Source organism: Camellia sinensis, chromosome 7, assembly GCF_055761805.1.
Source record: "Camellia sinensis isolate YWXY chromosome 7, ASM5576180v1, whole genome shotgun sequence".
Lineage (NCBI taxonomy): Eukaryota > Viridiplantae > Streptophyta > Magnoliopsida > Ericales > Theaceae > Camellia > Camellia sinensis.
Genome location: NC_138967.1, coordinates 152716506 through 152739485, shown reverse-complemented (window position 1 = coordinate 152739485; position 22980 = coordinate 152716506). Strand labels below are relative to the sequence as shown.

Genomic DNA, 22980 nt, shown 5'->3' with positions numbered 1-22980 from the left:
AAAGAGGAAAGACCTCACCAAATAGAAGAACCAAAATCTTCAGAATCAGAGTTGTAGAAGACCCAAAAAAATTTCACCAAGTCATCCAACTATGAAGCCAAAACCGAAGTAGCCAACCGAAATTCACTAACGAACCCACAGTGCACCAAGCACTAACTCAACACATATGACTTGGCAGCCACACTGTTTCACAAAACAAATTCAACAAAATTGATTGATACACCGAATACTCTCACCGAAAAAGAATTGATGCTGTTGCGCCACTCTCATCCGGAAGATCTAAACAACATATATTTATATTGTTGAATTTTGGGCTTTTTAACAAAACTCTAATTGTATCCAAATTGAATTGGGTCTCCTCAAATATAATATATAAAAATATATTATACCTAAATCAAGCCAAATTAAAACTCTTTTAATAAATCAATTGGGTCCCACACTCCAATAAGGAGGTATACCCAACAAATACAACTCTATTCTCAAATCATAATACCAAAACTCTACCAAATGCTACCCGAGTTTTAGCAATAGATAAACTCGTCACCAAAAATAATACTTAGCGAAGAAGTAATTCATTGTTGAATGAAAAATATTTTAGCGATGAGTCAACTTTTTGGTTGCTAAAAGTACGAAATAGCGACTAACTACATTTCGTCACACCAAACTGCTGACACTTTTAGTAAACTAAATTGGTCACAAAAAGTAAATTAACCGCGACTAAAAAAACCTGTCACCAAAAATCAACTGAGCAATTTTTTATTTTTCCTGTTTAGTACATCTATAAACCTGTGCAAAGCATTCAAAACATTAATTTAATCCGAAATTAATAGCATATCAAACATCCAAGCAATATTACATCGAGCACACCCAAGTGCAAATCTCTTACATATAACATCTGAAACATCCAAGCCACAAATCCATTATAGAAACCTATATCATAATGTAACCAAATACACAAAACAAAATCCTTTGGTATTCTTCGAACTATGTTCTATAGTGGAGTGTTTCTCTACAATATTAAAATGTTAGTAAGATTTTATAAAAAAAACTTAGTCTTGAAACTATGATGCCTATTGGAGTATTTCTACTCTAAAAAGTTTGTTTATACTCGAATGGGGTACTCGTGCCTATCTTTGGGTCATTTAATGATTAATTAATTACGATCTCAAACGGGGCATTTTCATTAATAAGTCTTAAGTTTCACAAATTTGTTTCTAATTTTCAAACCGAAAGTCCAATCGGCAGGTTGTTTGCTCCTAAAACTTTATCTAGACTTGAGCAAGGTGTTTGTGTCGATTTTCGATGAGTTCGGTGGTCATTCTATAATTTTTCCTTGAACAGGTCATTTACGCCTTAAGTTTGGCAAATTTGCTTCTTATTTTTAATCAGAAGTCCAACCGGAGTGTCATATTCAAGTTATTATTTGAAGTATGAAATGTACAAAACCAAACCGAACCAAGCCTTAAGTCCCATCATGGGGTCGGCTACATGAATCCTTCTTCTCCACGCGACCTTATCAAAAGCCATTTCGTTAGTCAAATTAAGTAGATCCATATCTCTATTTATAATGCTAGCCAATGTTAATCTAGGCCTACCCCGTCCCCTAATACTTCTATCTACCGTTACAACATCGCATCTCTTCACTACTGCCTCTGTTGGTCTCCGTTGAATGTGACCAAACCATCTCAATCGTTTCTCTCTCAACTTATCTTCTATCGATGCTACTCCTATCCATTCCCGAATACACTCCTTCCTAATTCTGTCTTGTCTAGTCTTGCCACACATCCACCTTAGCATCTTCATCTAGCCACACTCATCTTATCTATATGTTGTTTCTTAGTTGCCCAACACTTCATCCCATACAACATCATTAATGGTCTAATAGCCGTTCTATAGAACTTGCATTTTAGTCTAGTGGTTATCCGTTTATTGCACAATACTCCAGACGCACTTCTCCACTTACACCATCTTGCCTTAATCCTATGGGCCACATTTGTATCAATCTCCCCCGCTGTTGTGATAATCGACCATAAATAATGAAAATGTTCACTCTTAGGTAATTCGTGGTTCTCAATCTTCACTTCTCCTCTGCTTTCATCGTTACTGTTACTAAATTTACACTCCATATCCTCTATCTTAATTCTGCTTATCCGGAATCCTTTAAATTCGAAAGCTTTTCTCCAAATCTCTAATTTTGCGTTAACTCCTTCTCTTGTCTCATCCACTAGCACAATATCGTCTGTAAAAAGCATACATCATGGCACGTCATCCTGAATATTTTTCGTCAACTCATCCATAACTAAAGCAAAAAGATAATGTGTAACCCTGCAGTGATAGGACATTTATTTGTCTCTCCAGCAGGTGATCTAATAGTGGTCACCACCCTTTCATACATGTCCCTAATCACATCAATGCAACATTTTGTCACCCTTTTCTTCCCTAACACCCATCATATTATATCCTGGGGCACTCTATCATATGCTTTCTCAAGGTCGATAAGCACTATATGAGTGTCTCTTTTCTTTTCTCTATACTTTTATATTACTCTCCTAAAAAGATAAATCGTTTCCATTTTTGAGCTACCAGGCATAAACCCAAATTGATTCTCTGATACCTCTGTTATATCTCGCAATTGGCGTTCCATTACCCTCTCCTACACTTTCATTATACGACACATTAGCTTGATTCCTCTATAGTTGTTGCAATTCTGGACATCTCCTTTATTCTTATAGATTAGCACTAAAATACTCTTCCTCCATTTATCTGGCATGTTCCTAGTCATCAAAATTTTGCTAGACAACCTAGTCAACCAAGCAGTCCCTTTTTTACACAAACACTTTCAAGCTTTAATAGAGATATCACCGGGTCCTAAAGCCTTATTTGATTTCATCTTCTTAAGTGTAATCTCCATTTCAAAGTTCCTAATCTTGCGATAGAACCTGTAGTCTTGGTTTATCGTATTACTGGTTATTTCTTCCCCTATTGTCATACCTCAATGTTCCTCATTTAATAGTTTCTCAAAATAGTTCTTCCATCTTTCTTTAATCTTTTAATCCTTCATCAATACCTTAGAATACTCTTGATGTAGTTAACTTGATTAAAATCTTTTGTTTTCCTCTCCCGTGTCTTAGCAAGTTTGTATACCCTCTTCTCTCCCTCCTTACTATTTAGTCTAGTGTATAAGTCATCATCAGCTTTTAACTTAGCCTCTTTCACTACTTTTTTTACCTCCTTATTAGCCAATTTATAGCTCTTAAGGTTTTCTTCAGTTTTTCCCTTCTGCCACTTTTTAAAGCACTATTTTTTTTTGCCTTAACTACCCCTTGAACCTCTTCCCTCTACCACCAAGTTTCCCTAGAGCTGGGTCCCGTCCCTTTCGACTATCCAAGCATTTCCTTTGAGATTCTCCTCATACAATTGGCCATCGAGTTCCACACAGTGTTAGCATCATCTTTTAAGTTCCAAGTACCTTTCTTATCCATTCTATTCTTAAATATTTCTAGTTTATCCCCTCTTAGGTCCCACCATCTTGTCCTACGGCTCCCACAACCCTTCTTAACTTGGTATTGCCCTCTAAAACATAAATGTAGTACCAAAATCCTATGTTGAGAGGCCAGGCTCTCTTCAGGAATCACTTTACAATCATTGCATTTTAGGCGGTTCACTTTTCTCACTGAGAAGTAATTTATTTGGCTCTTAACTGACCAACTCTTAAAGGTTGTCAAATGCTCCTTTCTCTTCTTATACATAGTATTGGCCACCACTAGGTCAGAAGCCAACGCAAAATCTAAGATACTCTCTCCAACTTCATTTCTCTCACCAAAACTGTATCCACCATGCACCCTTTCATAGCCTAGTTTATCTATGCCTACATGGCCATTAAAATCTCTACCTATAACCAGGTTCTTTCCTACGGGTATCTTCTGTAAGATCTCATCCATTTGCTCCCAAAAATCCCTTTTAGTCTGATCATCTAATCCTACTTGAGGGGCTTATGCACTAATAACATTTACTATATTTCCTCCAATAACTAGTTTAACTAACATAATCCTATTCCCTTTCATAATGACCGCCACTACATTCTCCATAAGACCCTTGGAAATTATGATTCCTACTCCATTCTTGCGTCTATCCTTACCACTATAATAAAATTCAAAACTGGTATCCTCAATTTCCCTAGTTTTCTCACCTGTCCACTTAATTTCTTGTACGCAAGCTATATTAGCTCTCCTCCTAATCATAACATCTACCAATTCTATCGTCTTAGTCGTTAAGGTTCCTATATTCCAAGTGGCTACCCTAAACCTGTAGTCTTGAACTAGTTTTTTTTACCCGTGCTCGTCCAGAAAAACACGGGAACCTTTGCCTCTTTTTCACTTCACCCAGGCGTCGATGCGGCGCCTCTTGCTCACTTTTCTAAACATTCGGAAATAGGCGCAACACGTCATTTGAGGGAAACGACCTAGCATTTAAATGATTCAAAGTATGATTCATTATCATACGGGATTCGAGCAGCTTTTTTTACGTGTTGGCTGTCGGTTACCTAACACACAGCCCTCCTCCTTAACCCGGGCTTGGGACCGGCGGAATTGTTAACAACCCTGGCGGAGTAAAGCATGAAATGTACAATATATTAAAAATGAAAATTATAGTTTTTTGGTAGATTACAAACTTCTGTTAAGATAATCATATACACTTTATTTTCTAATGCTAACTGTGTGCTGAATGGCTTGATCAGTCCCATTAGTCTGGTAAATAAACAAAAATTCCTATAGACCAAATGTTTTAGGGCAAATTACCACGGTTGTCTATGTATTTTAGTCCTTGTGTTATTTTAGTTCCTATAATCTAAATTGGTTCGATTTTGACCTTAAATTTATATTTGTTTCAATTTGGTCCAATTGATTACAACTCTTAGCATTATTTTTTTTTATGGAAAATATATATAGTGTTATGTGTCATATTTTTAAGGGTAAAATTGTAGACTTATCAAATTCAGTAAATTAATTTCAACTAATTTAGTGATAATTTTTTTTTTAAATACACTAATAAAATTATCAATTGGATCAAATTGACGCAAAATCTAAAATTAAGGGTCAAAATTAGGTCAATTGAAAGTGTAGGGAGTAAAATGACACAGCTAATAAAATATTGTGACCACTGATGTAATTTGTTCAATGTTTTATCCATGGCTTTAACCAACAAAATAGATTGGCATAGTTCTGGTATACATACATTTTTATAAAGCGTCATGTTTGAAATTTTAGTTTAAAATTTATGAGTAACCTTTAAAAATATATAAAATCACTACATGATATAAGGATCCTCACAAATCTTCTAACAAATAAAGAAAATTTTCATAAAGTTTTAGAGAAATTACACAAATTACCATTTAAATAAATCATAGATACATTTCATCCAACAATTCTAGCCATGGATTGAGTGCTTGGCCCGAGCTATCCAACACAACAAATACAGCCATGACTTTACTATTTTTCTAATTTACCCTATTTTTTGTCTTTGAATTTTACAAATTACATTATGACACATGTTTTTGTTATTTAATTTGTAAAACACATCATTAATAACATGATATTAAAAATAAAAAAAATAAAAAGACCATTGTGTAGTTGTGATGAAATTAGTTAACATTTGCTTACCATTTTTTTATGCATTCTAAAATTATTTTATTTATTTATTCAATTTTAGAGGTTTTTATTTATTTATTTATGACCGTACATAACACGGATATTATACTAATACCAATAAATGTAAAGAGATATTATGAGGTGTATTTAGAATATTCATACCTATGATATATTATTTGAGTTCAAATTTTGTCAAAAGTTATATGAAAAGATAAGCTTTCAGGTTACATTCATTAATTTAACTTATCATAATTGATTAAAATCAAATTTATAATAATGATATTGAACTATCAATGCAGCGAAGAGGACAATGATTTAAATGAATATGGTTCAAAATATTGCAATAGTCAATAATTTAGGTGAGAGGGGAGTGGTGGGTACCAAGTCTTTACCAAAGAAACTTCAAAGAAAGAAGTTTGTGACAAAATATATGGGCTCATTTTCCAGCTAAAAATTGGCTAAGAGGGCAATGATTTAGCTAAATGTTTGAATTAAAACTTTTCAAATGACAATAATTAAGGTGAGAAAGGAGCGATTGGTATCAAGTTTCCGCAACAACTTTAGCACTTGGAGACGTTTTTCAAAAGTACATAAATAAATATACTCTTTATTTTATCTAATTATTTTAGTCAATATATATTTTTAACAAAATTTTTTACAATTAGTTAGCCGCGTAGGTATTCAGTGAGAGAAATCGTTTTCCTAGACTCTTCAATTGTATCTCGTCCCTTGCAGATGATGTATAATGTCTAGTGTATTATTGCCAAGCCTGTTGGAATATTAAAATAATGATTTGGCTAGATAAAATGCCTAATAGACACAATATAGAAAGCTTGTTGGACTTACTCTTATGAAAGAGATTTATAACTCATTTGGCATCCAGCTAAGAAAGTTACATTTTTTTTTTTTTGAATTTTCTTGTCTTTAGTAATTTTTTTTTTGTGACATTTGTGTCAAATTTCTGGTCTGTCTAGTGTAAAAGAATCTAAAAAGTAAAAAAATAAAACCAAAAATTAAAAATCTAAAAAAAAAATTTCGTAAAAGATATAAAAAAAAAAGAAAGAGAAAAAAAAACCTTGTTTGGTTTACACTTTTTTTTTCCTTCTGAAAATAGAGGTATTTGTTTTGAATTTTTGAAAAAAAAAAATTAGTGAGTTTTTTTTTATAAAAAATATTTACGGATTTTTTTATTTTTTAAATACACCTAAACTAGATATACTTTAAAAAAAATGAAAATTCAGTATATTTTTATATTTTGTTGTAGCTAATGATTTTTTAAAAAGATTTTTATACAAATTTAATACTTTTAAGTATATCAAATTTAAGTGGATCTAAAAAGTAAATAAATAAATAAAATTTACTAAAAATACAAAATATGAATTAAAAACTCATAAAACTATTTTTGAAAACTCATACAACTATTTTTTGTTTTTAGTGGGTTTTTCTTTAAATTTGTTTACTTTTCTGGTTCGTCTAATCGAGTAGATTCTAACAATTTAAAATTTTTTGAATTATTTTTCAAAATACTAAAAACAAAAAAAATTAATAAAAAATTTCATTAAAAAAAAGCCAATTTCAGTCACCCACACTACAAGAAAAGCTGGCTATAACAACGTTTCTTAGACATCGTTTCTTGGACAAACGTTGTGAAAGACGCGTTAAACACACGCGTTAGATTAAAATACACCCGTTAAACACGCGTTTCACTTTATAACAGTGCTCCGTCTCCCCATTTCTCTTTTCGTCTCTATCATTCTCTCTCTATCGTTTGCTCTCTCCGTCCTAGATCTAGGGTTTTCTCCGTCTCTCTCATGCTTCTTGAGAGATTCACCAGTTCGATTACGATTACTTGGTCAGATTTAATTCTAAATCCATCGATTTTGGAATCGATTTGGTTGAAATTTCCAGACGATTTTTTGTTGTTCTTGATTCTGATTCTGATGATTTTGCAGAGAAAGATGGACCGGTTGAGTTGCAGGAACGCGAGGTTACGAGACTGAGGAGTGAAAAAGGATCGAGATCATGGATCGGGATCGAGACAGGGATCGAGACCGAGACCGGTCGAGTCGAAGCAAGAGGAGGAGACGAGATCATGAATACTGGGTTTCTGGTAATCCTCCTAAGGTCTGGTCCTCCCGTCGCTACCGCCCCTCAGGTCTCATCCTCTCTCTCTCTCTCTCTCTCTCTCTCTCTCCCCCTCTATTGCTCCATCAGATCTAGTCTCAAACACATGACTCACTATCTTCCTCGCTCTTCCTACTGGATTTCGAAATTTCTTATTCAATAACATATGTTTCAGATATGAGATTTCTCATTCAAAAATATGTTTTGAGATTTGAAATTTCTTATTCAAAAACATATGTTTCAGATCTAAAATTTCTCATTCAAAAATATATGTTTAAGGTTTGAAATTTGTCATTCAAAAATATTTGTTTGAGATTTGAATTTTTTCATTCGAAACAATATCCTTGATTTTTTTTTCCTTTAAATGGTTTGATAATGCTTCCCTTAGGAACTTGTCGTGGTCAGTTTTGGTTTCATTTTCTTCTTGGTATGGCAAATTCTATAACTTTTTCACTGAAATATTTGGTATCTGTGTGCATTGCAGGTTTGCACAAGCTCTCTCTATTGAACATGGAAGGTTGCCCTGTTACTGCGGTATGCTTGGACTCTCTTGCAGGTTCACTTTTACCTTTTCTTCTCCTCTGAGCCATCGCCATTGTAGTTATGTTACTGGATATTGTGATAAATATTGCATTTTGAGAGAAGGGTATGTGCTATGAAACAATAAATATTTCATGAGTATTATTTGTTTTATGGTCTAAACTTAAGAAAATATCTTGACAAAGGTAACTCAAAGATATGATTTTGGATTTGTAGGAGACTAGCAGTTTATTGCAAATCCAGGATTTCCATTTGAAAATTTAAACATTTTGTGGATCAAAGCACAATAAAAATATTTGGAAGTGTAATGCATTGGATTATTGAGAAAATGAAAAAAAATTACTTTCTCAGTAATGTTTTCTATTTGGAAGCTGACTTCTGATTTTCAAAGGAGTTGATTGTTAATTTTTTTGATTTTCTGCTTAAATGTTTTTGACTTAACGTGGTAAATGCTGGTGATGAATGAAGGATTTCTTGTGATATACTATGATTAATAATAGTATAAGTTATTCATGTTTGGTATTAATCTGATTGCCATTTGTTCTATACATGCAGCTATTCCTGCCCTGCTATATTTGAACCTAAGTAGATGTAATTTGTCTGACGATGGGTGTGAAAAGTTTTCAGGTAGGTTATATATAAACTTTACTTTGTATCCCTCCTGATTTAAGAATAATGGACTGTCTTTTAAATTGGGATACATACTCCACTTTCTAATAGCACCAGGAAAACATTGAAACAATCTTCACAGCAAAAAGTAACCTTTTTCATGTCATGTTTTCTGCAGGGCTACGGAATAAAGTACTAAGCTTGGGATTCAATGATATCTCAGATGCTTGTTTGGTACACATGAGAGGTGGTTTTTCCTTCTTATATTTATGCAAGTTCAACAACAATATAAAAAATTAGGGCAAAAATTATAGAGTTTCTCACTTTTGACGGAGATACCCAAGAGGGATAATAGATGGGTCTTGTGCAACAACTCACAGCTGTATTTAGGGAATGGGTATTCCTCTAGCCGTTGAATATACAATATGTAGAATTTTCCCTCCTTGCTTCTCAAAATCCATTCTTGTGGGTTTGCCTTCCGATGTGATTATTTTTGGCAGGTATATAAACATCATGACAAATGCACTTTATTTAGCAAAATTGTAGATTTATTGTGTTTGGTTTATTTAAATTTTCCTTATTTTGTGGAAATTAATCTGTATTCTGAAACATGAGTTCTCTATTATGTAATACCAGAGCCCTTCAGAGTTTATATGGATAAAATAGAGACATGCCATTTTAGAATTGTGGAAATTGAAAAATCAATTGGTGACACTATGATCAACAACACTGATGCAGAAAGCAGACTTACACTGGCAGATGCTTTGGTATATGCCTGTAACCAAGGTGTAGAGCAGGTATATAAACATCATGACAAATGCACTTTATTTAGCAAAATTGTAGATTTATTGTGTTTGGTTTATTTAAATTTTCCTTATTTTGTGGAAATTAATCTGTATTCTGAAACATGAGTTCTCGGTTATGTAATACCAGAGCCCTTCAGAGTTTATATGGATAAATAATTACAAGTGCGGGCAACGAACTTTGACAATAAGCTATACTAACAACTATTGCAATAACCCAAACAAAAACTAGTCTCACATCCTCAGTCACTCTAATTGCATTAATGAGAACGACCGTAACCAACCATTCATGTCTAATATTCGTTAGGATAATAATATAATATTATCTTAACGCTCTTAATCAAGAAGAACATTAACTCATTGGTATTGGTGGTCTTCTTTTGTTTTTCTATCTTGTATCTTTGATTGGGGACTGTTTGGCTTTTGGTTGGTTTTCTTTAGTCTTGTTTGCTTGATTGGTTCCTCACCAATCATTTCAGTTTAGTGGTGGCATATGATTGCACTTGCTTTTTGATGTTGACATAGTTGGGATTGTTAAATTTTATTGTGATTGCACTTGTATTTTGATCTTCATTAATAAAAATTCTTCTTTTGTTGATAAAAAACAATGACATTGACAGTAGCTTCCACTCTTTTTGTCTTTCCTTTATATAAACACCTCATTGTCTGAGCTTGGACACAAGTTTCAGAGATAAGAGTAAGTAAAGGTAATGCTTCTCTCTCTCTCTCTCTCTCTCTCTGAAAGTTCTTAAAGGGCTGTGGGGTGGGAGGACCTGTTTTATTCTGTTCTGTTTTATAATTTCATTTTTGTTTATTATTTGTATACTTTCTTTTTGGATTAATTTAAGTTATTCTTCGAATATACATTTAATTGATCACATCCTTAATTTGTTTAGGTCTTGGAGAATCAATTCAAGAAAGGATATGGAAAACTATTGCTTTGGTAAGGTGCTCTCCCACACAGACATTACGTACACATTGGAGATACCGAACTGGGCAGCTGATTTGCCGGAAGACAATGATGCCGTCATGCCAGTGTGGGATCAAGGTGGAAGATATTGGGAGCTTCGTATGACAATAAGGGCAGATCAAAGAAAGGCCTTGAAATCCATTTAAACTCTGAAGGGCAGGTTTCAATAATGGGCTTCGTATGACAATAAGGACAACAATACAAGTACAATACCTGCCCTTCAGAGTTTAAATGGGTTTCCTTATTTTGTGGAAATTGAAAAATCAATTGGTGGTTCATTTTCCTAACTCTTTTTGGAAGAGTTTGCTCTATTTTAGAAAGTTCAGTTTGTCTTTTAAGTTTTGATGACACTATGATCAATTGTTTTGCAGATAGTTGACCTGGCAACTTTGACTGGGGCCTGCATAATTGCTCTTGGACCCTCAATTGCAGGTACATGCTTTTAAACCTCCAGGAATCATGTGTTGTGGATTCTGTCTGCTTAAATTTTTCGGGAAAATTTTTTTTGATACTTTTTAGCAACTTCATGTTTATTTTTATTTTTAACATTTTCACTAGGTTTCTTTAACTGAAAATTACATTTGGTTCCATTGTAGTATGACTACTCCAAATGGACGATTTATGACACAAAAGAAACTCTGCTTGTCTATGAGTGATTGTAAGTGCCGTTAAATATCATCTAGGAATCATCTGTTCTTTTTAATAAACTGATTTTATTTTCATCTCCTTTCTATCATTTTTCAGTTCATCCAGAAAGTTGGAATCCGATGTGGTCTGTATCAAGGTAATACATTGTCATTGATGAAAAAACAGATGTCATTGTTTGTAACCATTTAATCTAGCGTCTGATGCTGACTAGGGTTTGTATGTCTTAAATGTAGCATACTTACTGGCCTTCTCTCATTCATGGTGAGATTCTGAACTCTCTAGTATTCTATGGCTATTGTCTGCTAACTATACAGGATAGATACACAACTAGATGAAATGTGCCTGAAATTTTCTTTATGGACATCTCAATCCCATTTATTTACATACCAAACAGTCCTTATTCATTTGACTTTTGAGTCTTGAGTTCTTGCCGATGACTGTATCATAGGAATGTATTCTGCATTCATGACATTGTATACTACTCAATTTTTAACAAAGTATCTGGTTGTGCATTGGTGTAACTGGTTGATTCACTTATTTCAATGAATGGAGGTTTTCTGCACCTTCTCTGCTTCCTCGTGCATCCGTGCATCCGTCTCCACTTTATTTTAAATTTATTGAATGATTTCCTGGTTGATTCGCTTATTTTAAAGTATTATGTGATTTTCTTACCTGTTTTATTACTCTTTCCATCGTCATCTGTGACCCTACTACCACTATCGGCCACCTCTATTCCTCTCTCCGTCTCTTTCCGTCCCTCTCCTTCACCTTTGACCATTGCCACATATGGCCACCTTTTTGGCATACATGAAACCACAGAGGCATGAGTAAGTCAAATACCTATATATATTATATATTTATTACATTATTGAGAACACGAAAACATACTAGTAATTGTATTTGCAGGAAATGGAATATACAAAACATACAAACCCTCATCTCAGTGTATAAAATTGAATGCTTTACAAATTACATTCTCTCTTGAAATATCACAAACCTTGGGGGTGAAGGAGACAGGTAGGTAGGTACACATTTTATGCTCTGCTTGACTGTCAAATGTTCACACAACATAAAACACATACAAACCCTCATCTCATTCTCTATATGCTTTGTTCTTTCTTTATTGTCCTACTCATTAATTTTTGTTTGGATCATCGTAGTATGAACCAGTTGAAATCATTAATGAGGAACAGATTTCAGTAATAAATCAATATTTATTTTGTTAGTTTGAAGAATTGATCTCTGATATATGCCCCATTTTGAAAGGGCAAAAATTAGATTGTATTGTTTTCTTGAATTGATATCTACTGAGGCATGTATGTTCTCTCCAGATGAAGAAATTTTAGCTAGAAGGCAACTTCCTCCTGAATGCCAGCCTGAACTTCATACAGATTATGATGGTCCTTCACTCTTATGAGTAAATATATTTATGTGATGAACGTGAAGTTTTTTTGAATGTGGGTGTTTGCAGGTGGTGGAGGTGAAGAGTTTTAAACCTATTTTTTGCTAGCTTTATTATTGGCAATAATTATAATTTGCTAACTTTTTATTTATTATTTTTAGGTTAGCTTCTCTATTTTTTTGACTGATTCCAGTGTTTTTTTGTAGGAGCATTGGCCAGCTGTTCCTTGAAATAAGCATTGGCCCATGAATGAGTTTTCTAATATTTTAATGGTTTTATTAACATTTTTTTGGGGTATGGTTTGTGGTTAAATATAAACAGCTAGGAAATGTTACAATGTTCTTGTGTTTCTCAAATGTAAAATTGTAGTCATTTGGAAGAGGAATTAAACTTGTTTGGTTATTTTTGTTTATGCGCTTCTATATAAGAATCCTTAACTTTCAGATTTGATCTTATTTAGCTAATAGTGCAATTTGACAATTAAATCCGTATTTTGCTAATTTTTTTTGTTTTTTTTTTCTTTTTGAGAAGCATTATTTTCATAAATGAAAGTTACTTATATTGTTTTTTCCCCCATAATTAGTAGTGGAATTTTTTTTTAAATAATAAGGAGAAAAGATGGCGTTTTTGAAAAACGTCACTAAATGTCGTCATATGACGTCAGCGTTTAACCGTGACGGATTTCACGTTACGGATGTATAAGCATTTAGGACGTTTTAAAAAGCGCCGGCTAAAGTCATTAGTGACGTTTAATAAACGTCATAAACTAAAGACGGCGGCCGTATCTGCGACGAAAGTTATAAACGCCACTTTATCCTTTAACGGCGTTTTTATGGCTTATAGTGGCGTTTTTTAAACGTCGCTAATGGCCAAAATTCCTGCAGTGCCACTTACTGAAGAGCAATATTAGAGACATCAAAAAAATTACTAAATATTTTACATAATAGTCACATAGTGTGTGAGACCCATAATATATAGAATATACAAATATTGTGTTGATATTTAATTTTTTCAAATCAGGGGACACATTTTCTAGATAGAAAGTGACTTTTTGAATGTGATTGAAAACATTTTAAAAGACAATAACGTAGGTGCACTACAACAAAATTTGCCTATAACCACGTTTTTGAGACAACGTTTTTTTGACAAACGCTGTGGAAAGCATGAAGTGAAATTAAAAACACGCGTTATTATCCTCTTATAAGCACGCGTTTCGCTTTATAACGGTGCTCCGTCTCCATTTCTCTTTCCGTCTATCATTCTCTCTCTATTGTTTTCTCTCTTCATCCTAGATCTAGGTTTTCTCTGTCTCTCCGCATACTTCTTGAGAGATTCATCAGGTTCGATTTCGATTCTCGCTCTATTGTTTTCTAAATCCATCGATTGTTGAACTGATTTGGTTGAAATTTCTTCACGATTGTTTGTTTTTCTTGATTCTGACTCGGATAATTTTGCAGAGGAAGGTGAACCAGTTGATTTGCACAAACGTGAGGTTAAGAGACCGAGGAGTGAAAAAGGATCGAGATCATGGTTTGGGATCGGGACCAAGACTGGTCGAGTCGAAGCAAGATGAGGAGACGAGATCATGAATATTGGGTTTCGAGCGCGATGGCGTTAGATGCGCCCTACCTGTTGAAGCTCCTCCTAAGGTTAGTCCTCCCATCGCTACCCTCTCTCTGGTCGCGTCCTCTCTCTCTCTCTCTCTCTCTCTCTCTCAGATTTGGTCTCAAACACATGATTTACTATCTTCCTTGCTCTTCGATCTGGCCTCTCTTCAGTCAAATTGTACTCTTTTTAATCTTTTCACTTGCTATTTTTGGTCTGCTCTCTTTTCAATAGAATCTCATTCACTTTGATCTTTCTGTTTTTCAATCTCATTATTTTCAGTTTTTTCAATCTATGTTTGTATATTGGTAGAACATATTTTTATATCTGCATTGAAACATGCTTCATGTAGACAACAAGATACGATACAAAGACTTGGGGGATCTTCAAATGCTTTTGAGATGATTTGAGTCATCAGTTATGAATATATTGTACATCTACATCTGATTTCTTTTGGTGTTTCTTTGTTTTCAGTTGAAGGGTCTTTCTTGGACAGATTCTACAAATCAAATGCAGCCATGGATCCATTAGAGGTTTTGTCTGTCTGATATTTTCATATTAAACTAAAACATTTTGATGATAGTATTTTAGTTCTTCACAACACACATATTTGACCATACAATCTTTTGTAGCGTGCTGCATTCCTTGAAAAAAATAGGAAGATGGAAGTAGCTCATTCAGTAGCTGCTACTGCTGCTGCTGGTGAAACTGAGGTAAGTTTCAGTTGGTTGAATTGCAATTTAAGTAGGTTGTAATCAGCTTCACTATTTTACCATGGTCCATAGCATTTTCTTTTCAGTCATTGTCTCATATAAGACTGGTCTAAAGAGATGAATCTGATTGTCTTGTATAGATTAGGCTCATTCTAAGGAGTTGGACCCCATTTAATGGTTCCCAAACTATGAGGTCTATCAAAGGGATCCTATGGCCTGTAGAAGTAATATGCTATAGGACATGATCTTTGACATAGATTTTTGAAATATATTAATCGTTTTTTCTTGTCAGATGAAGAATGGAGAATTAAAAGAAATACGACCAAGCGAGCAGCGTATGCAAACAAAAAGTTATCTATGGCCCATGATGAAATGAATCATCATGGTATTAGTTTATATACATAACGTACAATAGCCTCCTTATATCTTTACTTCAATTTGACCTTGAAAATTAACTAGCCTTTGTTTGATTGATCATAGAAAACAGGGGAATTGAACCCCTTACCTCACCCTTGCAAGCACCTAAGTGCTGCCACCCATGCCACTAGGCCACAAGGAAGGCCATCGGCTTTCCCATTTTGTTTGTGTTTCTTATTGTTTCCACATCTGCTATCTTTTTGCTAAATGAACTTATGGTGTTGAATGCAGGGGTTGCCTTTTGTTGAGGCAGTCATTTTTTCAGGGATTTTTCCATTTTTAATGCTGCGTACAATTCATTGTGCAGATGTGTCTACAACTATGATATTAACACCTGGACCTGTGATTGATTTTCTTCTGGCCAATCAGAATGCACGGGAACCTCGTAATATTGACTGGGCAAAGGTAATTTATTGGTAGTTTGTTCTGTGTTTTATTTTTATTATTTGTCTATTGAAATTGTAATTGTTTGGACATGTTCAGGCTAAGCAAATGCTAAAAAATATGACGGTTAAGACAAGGCACAATAACATGGAATTTAAGATCATAGGCTTGAGTGAAAAGCCTTGCAATCAGCAATTGTAAGTGCTTTGCTTGTTTAATTGCATGGAACTTCTTATTTTGATACATTCCAGTTGAAAACTTATTGTTTCTCCAAGTTTTTCTTTGAAAGTGAGGAATGCTGATGGTGGATAACATTGAACTTAATTATTCTGCTTGATTGTGTGTAAATATGTGCAGTTTGTATTTGTTCATGCATGTGAAAGTACCACTCAGGCTTGCTTCATAGTTTATACACAAGTTTTCCCAGTGGTAGCATCTTTCATGGTTGTTTTCTCATTGATATCATATTTTCTGCCCATTTGGAAGTGATTAGGAAAGTTCTGGAGGTTTCTTGTTTCGTAATTATTTAAGAAAACATTGTGAGATAAGTGGAGTTTCTTGTGATCTACATATTATAAAATGCAGTCATTAAAAAAAATAAAAATAAAAAAATAATAATAATAAAAAACTGCTTTTCTAGTTTAAGAATGATGTATTGATGAGTGTTGAACTCAGGAACCTAAGAGACCCAAGTTGTCATGGATCAACGAATCTCAACTTCTTTCCATTAATGCAGGCTCTTTGTTGCTCTTTTTGCAGGTAATGTCAAAATCTAAGAATGAATTGGGTGCATCTAAACTGGAGTAGAAAGTTCGGGTGGCCTCTAATTGATCACATCTCTACTTTTGGTATGGTCTGTTTGGCTCTTTAAAGACTGCTGTTTTTTCATGTATCCGAAGGCTACTTGATGCTTTTGTGCTAGAAATGCGTCAACGTGAAGATGTGAATATCTGGGTAGACCCTGCTTGAATAGCTTCAGGTTTGAAGTATTATGGAAACTGGTTTAAGTTTTTCCTTCCCTTCTTTTCTTGATATTAAACAAATATCCCCGGCTGAGTGAACTGATATATTGTGATTGGTGGAACTCCTTTTTGATTTGCAGTTAATATTTATCTGTTTGTGATTCTTCCATTTGTTATTTTGCGTATATGTTTTTGCTTAAATGACGTAATCAGTTTTTTGATAAGTATAGTTCTCGGGCTATATCTATTCTGTGGGTTTGTCCTTGAGCTACCTGCAACAGTTAGTCGTGTGTGAAGATATTGCTTGGAAGCAACTCATGGAGGATGACTTCTGCATGAACAGACAGGTCTGTTTCTTTTAGGAAGAAAACTGGTGTCCTTAATGGTGCGGGAGTATGTCCATGCCGGACACTAGTATGTCCTTAATGGTGCGGGAGTATGTCCATGTCCATGCCAATTTTCTTTTAGGAGGAAAATTGGCTATTCTGACATTTTTTGTGTGCCATAATAAAACAAATAAGTAAACCTAGTTTACGTCTCATTGGAGGCTTTAGATTCATGGACCAACCTTTGTGCATCATAATCATAATCATAATATACATAAGCTTATTAGTATGCAAATTCATGGTTTAGGCAGATGGACAAGTTTATTCATTGTGTCAACCTTGTAATAATTGTTATAGGCCTTGCTCAATCTGAGTGAATTAGAAAGACAGTAGCCTATATTTTCATTTTCCCTTGTGCTATCAGAAAGGTATTACTCCATTTATAGTTCTCTGACATGTATAACTCCGACATAAAGTATAAAAACACAATTGTTTTTGAATAAGATCATAGTAACTGTTTGTGCTCTTTGCATGAAACTAATCATAAATTCATCATTTTGAAGGCAGATGTATCATCATCACCATCATCAAGGAAAGAACATCCACCCCTCCTCAAGAGGGTCCATTCCTCCAGAAAGGCATTTGTTCCTGCAATGGGGGAATGGTGCAAGAGATTCTGGACTTTCAAGCATTGAAACCCAAAACAAATAAGTAAGATCTCAAAACCCATTTCATGTTCTTTCTGCTCCTTTATCCATTTCTTTATTTTCTAAAAATTACTTGAACTGATACGCTAATTATTAAACCTTTTATTTAGAAGCTTACATATTAGCGAAGCAATACGGATGCAAATTGAAGTGCAGACAAGGCTACATGAACAGCTTGACGTACAAAACACTGAGAAATTTCTTGTGTACAATTATAAGAAGCCTTTCTTCAATGTTATAATAAAAAAATTCTGCACCAATTCAAGATAAATCTAGATGTCACTTTAATCTAGAAGACATTACGTGAAATGGGAAGAAAGAAACAAACAACAAACAAGTTAACCAATTATACAGATGCATAGCTATACTACCTTTAATCAAGAAAGAATATTAAAACATATTTATCAGATATTAACATATGATGTGTGCACAATATTCTTCTTACATATATGCATTTTACAAAGAGAAAGTTAAAGTATATCTAAACACAATGCTTCAAATTGACAACTATGATATAAAGTGCATCTCATCATTTTTGGAGGCAGAACATATCACATGCAACTTTATTATAAAGCCAACTGCTATATTACCAAGCCTCATTTTTAACTTGTCACAAGGAATATTAATTAAAGGCACAATTGTTCAAATATTTATACTCTGTTTTTCTCTCAGGATATACAAAAGATAGAAGCAGTGTCGTGGCCATAGGACTCAATGTTCACACAGCACTAGTTGAGATACGTGAAAAGCTTTCCATTCCCAAAGCACAATGGCCTCAAGCGATTAGTGAGCTTTGCGCTCTGAATCATATAGAGGAAGCTGCTGTTCTTAGCACTTGTAACAAGGTACAAGGCAGTTTCTTCTCACCCATTTAATTCAATGTATCTTGTTCTTTGACTCGAGGAAGCCTTTTCTTAACTATTTTGGGTCAGCGAATTTTGTGGCTTTTGATATTCTCTCTAAAATCTTTTAATATGTCCTTTGAAGGATGTTCGGGACACAAGGTGCTGTTACAGGTGTAGGGCTGTCAATTGGCTACCCTATAGAAGGTGATGGATTACGTGCAGGATTGGTGGTAATTTCAGCTGCTCCAAGCGGTCCTGCAAATAAGGCTGGCATTTTGTCTAGGGATGTTATCTTGAAAATTGATGACACAAGTACCGAAACCATGGGCATATATGATGCAGCAGAGTGCTTGCTGTGAGTTCTCTACTATGCTCGTCACTTAGTTTTCCATGTAACATTTCTGTTCACCAAATATTATCTACAATCAATTAGTGAGATGTACATTCGCCAGTTTTAAACTATTATTGAATTCCTTCTCATAGGTTATCACGCATTGAACCCTTATTTTAGAACTATATTGCATGATTACTTATGCATACAATGTGTGGTGAGAAATGAAATATTAAGACTGGCAGTTAAAAAGTGCATTAACTTTTCTATCACGATATCTATCATAGCAGCTTATGGTGCATTGAATTTTTATTTTTATAGCTATATTCTAAATGATACTTTTTGCCCAAATGGATTATGACAATGACTATTCATCTTTCGAATGTGATTTACTGAATGATACTTTTATAGCTATATTCTAAATGATACTTTTATAGCTATATTCAACTAGGCTCAATGGCAATTGTTCATTCTCAGAGCAGTTCCTTCATGAGATTGACGCCTTTGGACTTTGAGGTTTGATTTTTTTTCGATAGTTCACTTTTATGAGTTTGGCTTCTGGTTTTCCTTCTTCTGACTTAATTTTCTGTTTCCTTCGCTTATTATCCAGGATCGTCTCACCAAATCGTCTGGTATGTTGTTCCTTGTGCTTTGTTTTGTCAATCTTGAAACTAATGTGTGAAGCATGATTAATTAGCATATGTGTTTAACTATGTGCACTGTAGTTTGCTTTGTGTCAGAACATAAGTAATATCAAGGTACTTCTACAAAAATTTATTGTTGTGTGCTTGAAATTCATTATAAAATATCTACAAACCCAACGCAGTGATGAAGACCTCTGTGGTGCTTCACTCTGCTGCTTCAGGAATGTTTTTCCTTTGTTCACACTGATTGAAGGTGGAACAGATTTTGCCTCTTATGGGGTTCTGTTTTTCATTTGTTTTTGAGTTCATACTGGCAGTAACTTTGCTACACTTTGTCTTGTTTTTGTCTTGCACAGTGGGCATCTTACCTACTTCTATATTGTAGTTTTTATTGGGATTATTTGTTAGATGGGACCAAGAACATCATTTTTGGGTGCGGTTGCTTAGAGTTTTTAAGCAACTATCTTGGGGCTTTTGTCTTCACTATTGATGTAATGTACACTTTACTTTATATATATATATATATATCAATAACTTTTCTTTAAAAAAAACCTCAATCGAATGATTAGATTCAATTTGAAGTGCCGATTGATTGAGAGCCTCTTTTAAGACTGTTAATGTTGTATAAAGAGATGGCTGAGTTTATATGTCGTCTTAAAATTAATTTTTTTACCTGGAAGCGATACCCATTTTTCCTCAAATTTGTCTAAAATTTTTTATGACTCCTTGTATTTTGGCCAGATTACAGTATATTTTTTCCAGCTCCTTGGCAGGTGAGCGTATCTACATCTTCATGGTGTAGTTCGAAATATCATTTATTGGGTGGTAATGCTCTATATATTCTATATGATGTATTCGATCAGTTAAATTTTTATTCGGGCATCTCATATTGTCATATTCACAGCATGTCTTGGAAGTACCTTGATATCATTACAATCTCATTGTTTTATTATGTGAATCATTTTGTATCATTTTGAGAACTTACTGAGAGGTGTGAACTAGAGTCAGATTTCTTGTACTTAACCTAGAGTGAATATAATAAGATATAAATGAGACATTTTGAGAACTTGGGGTAGTAATTGGTGACAATGTTAGAGCCAGCTGAGATGTTTCACTCATGAACCACAAAGATTATGAGTCTATGACAAGACCCTCTTAAGGGTGGTATGGTTCGATTTGAGGGTTGTCTAGATAACCCAGTTTGTTAGATGGTTAACATATGAATATTTGAACTATCTGGTATGACCTCCTAGAGGCTTTATCAAACTTTCCTCTTGAATTTAAGTTCAGACAGGGTTTTATAAAGAAAGTAATGTTGACATAAGCATCTCATACTGGGCTTGTTAAGAAGCCCATTCACAACCAAGCTCAAGCTTAGGTTTTGGGCAAGATTGCTCCACAAACTAACTCTATTGAAATTGGGATTTACTTGAGGCCTCATGAAAAGTTGGCGCTACACTTATATGGCTTTGGTAACTGTGACAAAAAGGAAAAAGTACCTTGCGTTTTAGATATGACAAAAATATGGATAAGCTCTTGGAGTATCTTGTAATTGCAATTGAAGTTGAATATCTTTCGATATGGAAATTAGAGTGAATAGGTAAATGAACAAATTTGACAAGCTTGATTAGGCTCATGAACATGACAACTCTTGTTTTAGGGTAAGTTCAAGCTTTTTCTTCTGCACTCTATGACTGAAGTTTGTTTTTCTCAACTCTAGTTATCGATTGTCTAACATCCTACGTAGTTGCAGTATTAACTTATTAATTAGCCATTTTGCTTTTGTTTTTGGATGTGTTATCTTATACGCTTCTTGTTGCTTTTAGAAATCAGATGTTGGACATTCTACAACTACACAAAACGATGTTAAAATTTGCTAGTGGAGCAGTGCTTCTGATAAAGCTCAGCCATTTTTTATCAGATTAAATGTTTGGCATCTAAAAAACAAGTTCGTAAACGAGCATGGCCAGAATGGGAACATTGAGATGGATATTTTATAAGTTGGGCAAGGATAGAACTAGGAATGAATAAATTGATGAGAGTTCAGAAGTAAATGCTTTTGGAGAGGTTTTATATCACTTTTGGAGCCAACTTGATGAAGTGATAGACTATCAAACCAAGTTCATCAGATTAGTCAGAGCACACAGGTTTCATGTTTGGATCTAATTTTTCACTGTTTGGGGTTAGTTCTAGCTATGCAATAAAGGTTGATTACAAGATGTGTTATTTGCATCATTTTGTTTGGAGATCCTTGCATCATTACAATCTTATTGTTTTATTATGTGAATCATTTTGTTTTGTGTTTCAGTATTGTTGGGTTGAAATAGAAATTTGGTGATGCAATTGACTAATTGGATTAAGATTACGTTTACTTTATCTTTAGCCATAAAGAGAAACTTTGAAAGTAAAATTGAAGATAAAATTTGTTTTCATTGATTGGTGATGTGAGGATAAGAGTTTAGCGTAGGATTAAGACAAAGAACACAGTCCAGAGAAAGAGAATGTTGGTTTTCTATTTATTAGTATTATTTCATCAGGTGGTACTCTCCGTACTCAAACTATCTGTAATCTCTCTTATGAGTATATATTTATGTGATGAACGTGAAGTTTGAATGTGGGTGCGTGCAAGTGGAGGTGAGAGTTTTGAACCTAATTTGCGATTGATGTGCTAACTTTTTGTTAACTTTATTATTGGCAATGATTATAATTTGTTAACTTTTTATTTTATTTTGGGTTAGCTTCTTTATTTTTTTGACTGATTCCAGTGTTTTTCTGTAGGAGCATTGGCCAGCTTGTTCCTTGACCTATGAATGAGTTATTCAATATTTTGATGGTTTTTTAACATTTTTTTGGGTTATTGTTTGTGGTTAAATATAAATAGGTAGGAAATGTTACAATTTTTCTTCTATTGTTTGTCAAATGTAAAATTTTAGCGATTTGGAAGAGGAATTAAACTTGTTTGGTTTATTTTTAGTTTATGTGCTTCTCTATAGAATCTTGGACTTTTAGATTTGACCTTGTTTAGCTAATAGTGCAATTTGAAAATTGAATCTTTTTTTTTTTTTGGGAGAAGTGTATTATTTTGCAGATTTAGTCAGGGCAAATGAAATTTATTTATATTTGTTCATTTTATATTTTTTTTAAAATAAGGAGAAAAGATGGCGTTTTTGAAAAAAAACGTTGCTAAATGTCGCGATATGATGTCAGTGTTTAACTGTAACGGAAAAGATGGCGTTTTTAAAAACGTCATTAAATGTCGTCATATGACGTCAGCTTTTAACTGTGACGGTTTATGTTAACGG

The 22980-nt window shown here is 34.0% G+C and overlaps 2 protein-coding genes and 2 long non-coding RNA genes across 13 annotated transcripts; all 4 read left to right on the top strand.

The window, feature by feature from the left end:
• Nucleotides 1-7373: 7373 nt before the first annotated feature.
• LOC145795385 (uncharacterized) lies at nucleotides 7374-13203 on the top strand. 10 transcript variants are annotated; one of them, XM_082879607.1, is made up of 12 exons: nucleotides 7374-7500; nucleotides 7601-7803; nucleotides 8257-8328; nucleotides 8868-8939; nucleotides 9100-9168; nucleotides 9558-9718; nucleotides 10414-10431; nucleotides 10621-10667; nucleotides 11066-11126; nucleotides 11291-11352; nucleotides 11439-11478; nucleotides 11576-12132. In XM_082879607.1, the coding sequence occupies exons 2-7, from the start codon at nucleotides 7671-7673 to the stop codon at nucleotides 10417-10419; spliced, it is 513 nt and encodes a 170-aa protein (XP_082735733.1). In that variant the 5' UTR covers nucleotides 7374-7500; nucleotides 7601-7670; the 3' UTR covers nucleotides 10420-10431; nucleotides 10621-10667; nucleotides 11066-11126; nucleotides 11291-11352; nucleotides 11439-11478; nucleotides 11576-12132. The 10 variants fall into 10 exon arrangements, 9 of the variants coding, with proteins under 9 accessions (XP_082735733.1, XP_082735732.1, XP_082735730.1 ...); XM_082879606.1 differs by having other exon boundaries at nucleotides 10621-10898; XM_082879604.1 differs by having other exon boundaries at nucleotides 10408-10431.
• A 757-nt stretch (nucleotides 13204-13960) lies between these two features.
• On the top strand, nucleotides 13961-15062 carry LOC145794826 (uncharacterized). The gene is made up of 4 exons (XR_014334766.1): nucleotides 13961-14084; nucleotides 14202-14393; nucleotides 14824-14882; nucleotides 14982-15062. It is a non-coding gene; the product is annotated as an uncharacterized LOC145794826 (long non-coding RNA).
• Nucleotides 15063-15786: 724 nt separating this feature from the next.
• On the top strand, nucleotides 15787-16913 carry LOC114291114 (uncharacterized). The gene is made up of 3 exons (XR_014334765.1): nucleotides 15787-15884; nucleotides 15963-16060; nucleotides 16623-16913. It is a non-coding gene; the product is annotated as an uncharacterized LOC114291114 (long non-coding RNA).
• A 1584-nt stretch (nucleotides 16914-18497) lies between these two features.
• On the top strand, nucleotides 18498-21235 carry LOC145794825 (carboxyl-terminal-processing peptidase 2, chloroplastic-like). Its single transcript, XM_082877176.1, has 4 exons — nucleotides 18498-18703; nucleotides 18846-19058; nucleotides 19472-19550; nucleotides 19645-21235. Exons 2-4 carry the CDS (start codon nucleotides 18847-18849, stop codon nucleotides 19714-19716), a joined length of 363 nt encoding a protein of 120 aa, XP_082733302.1. The 5' UTR covers nucleotides 18498-18703; nucleotide 18846; the 3' UTR covers nucleotides 19717-21235.
• The last annotated feature ends 1745 nt before the right edge of the window (nucleotides 21236-22980 follow it).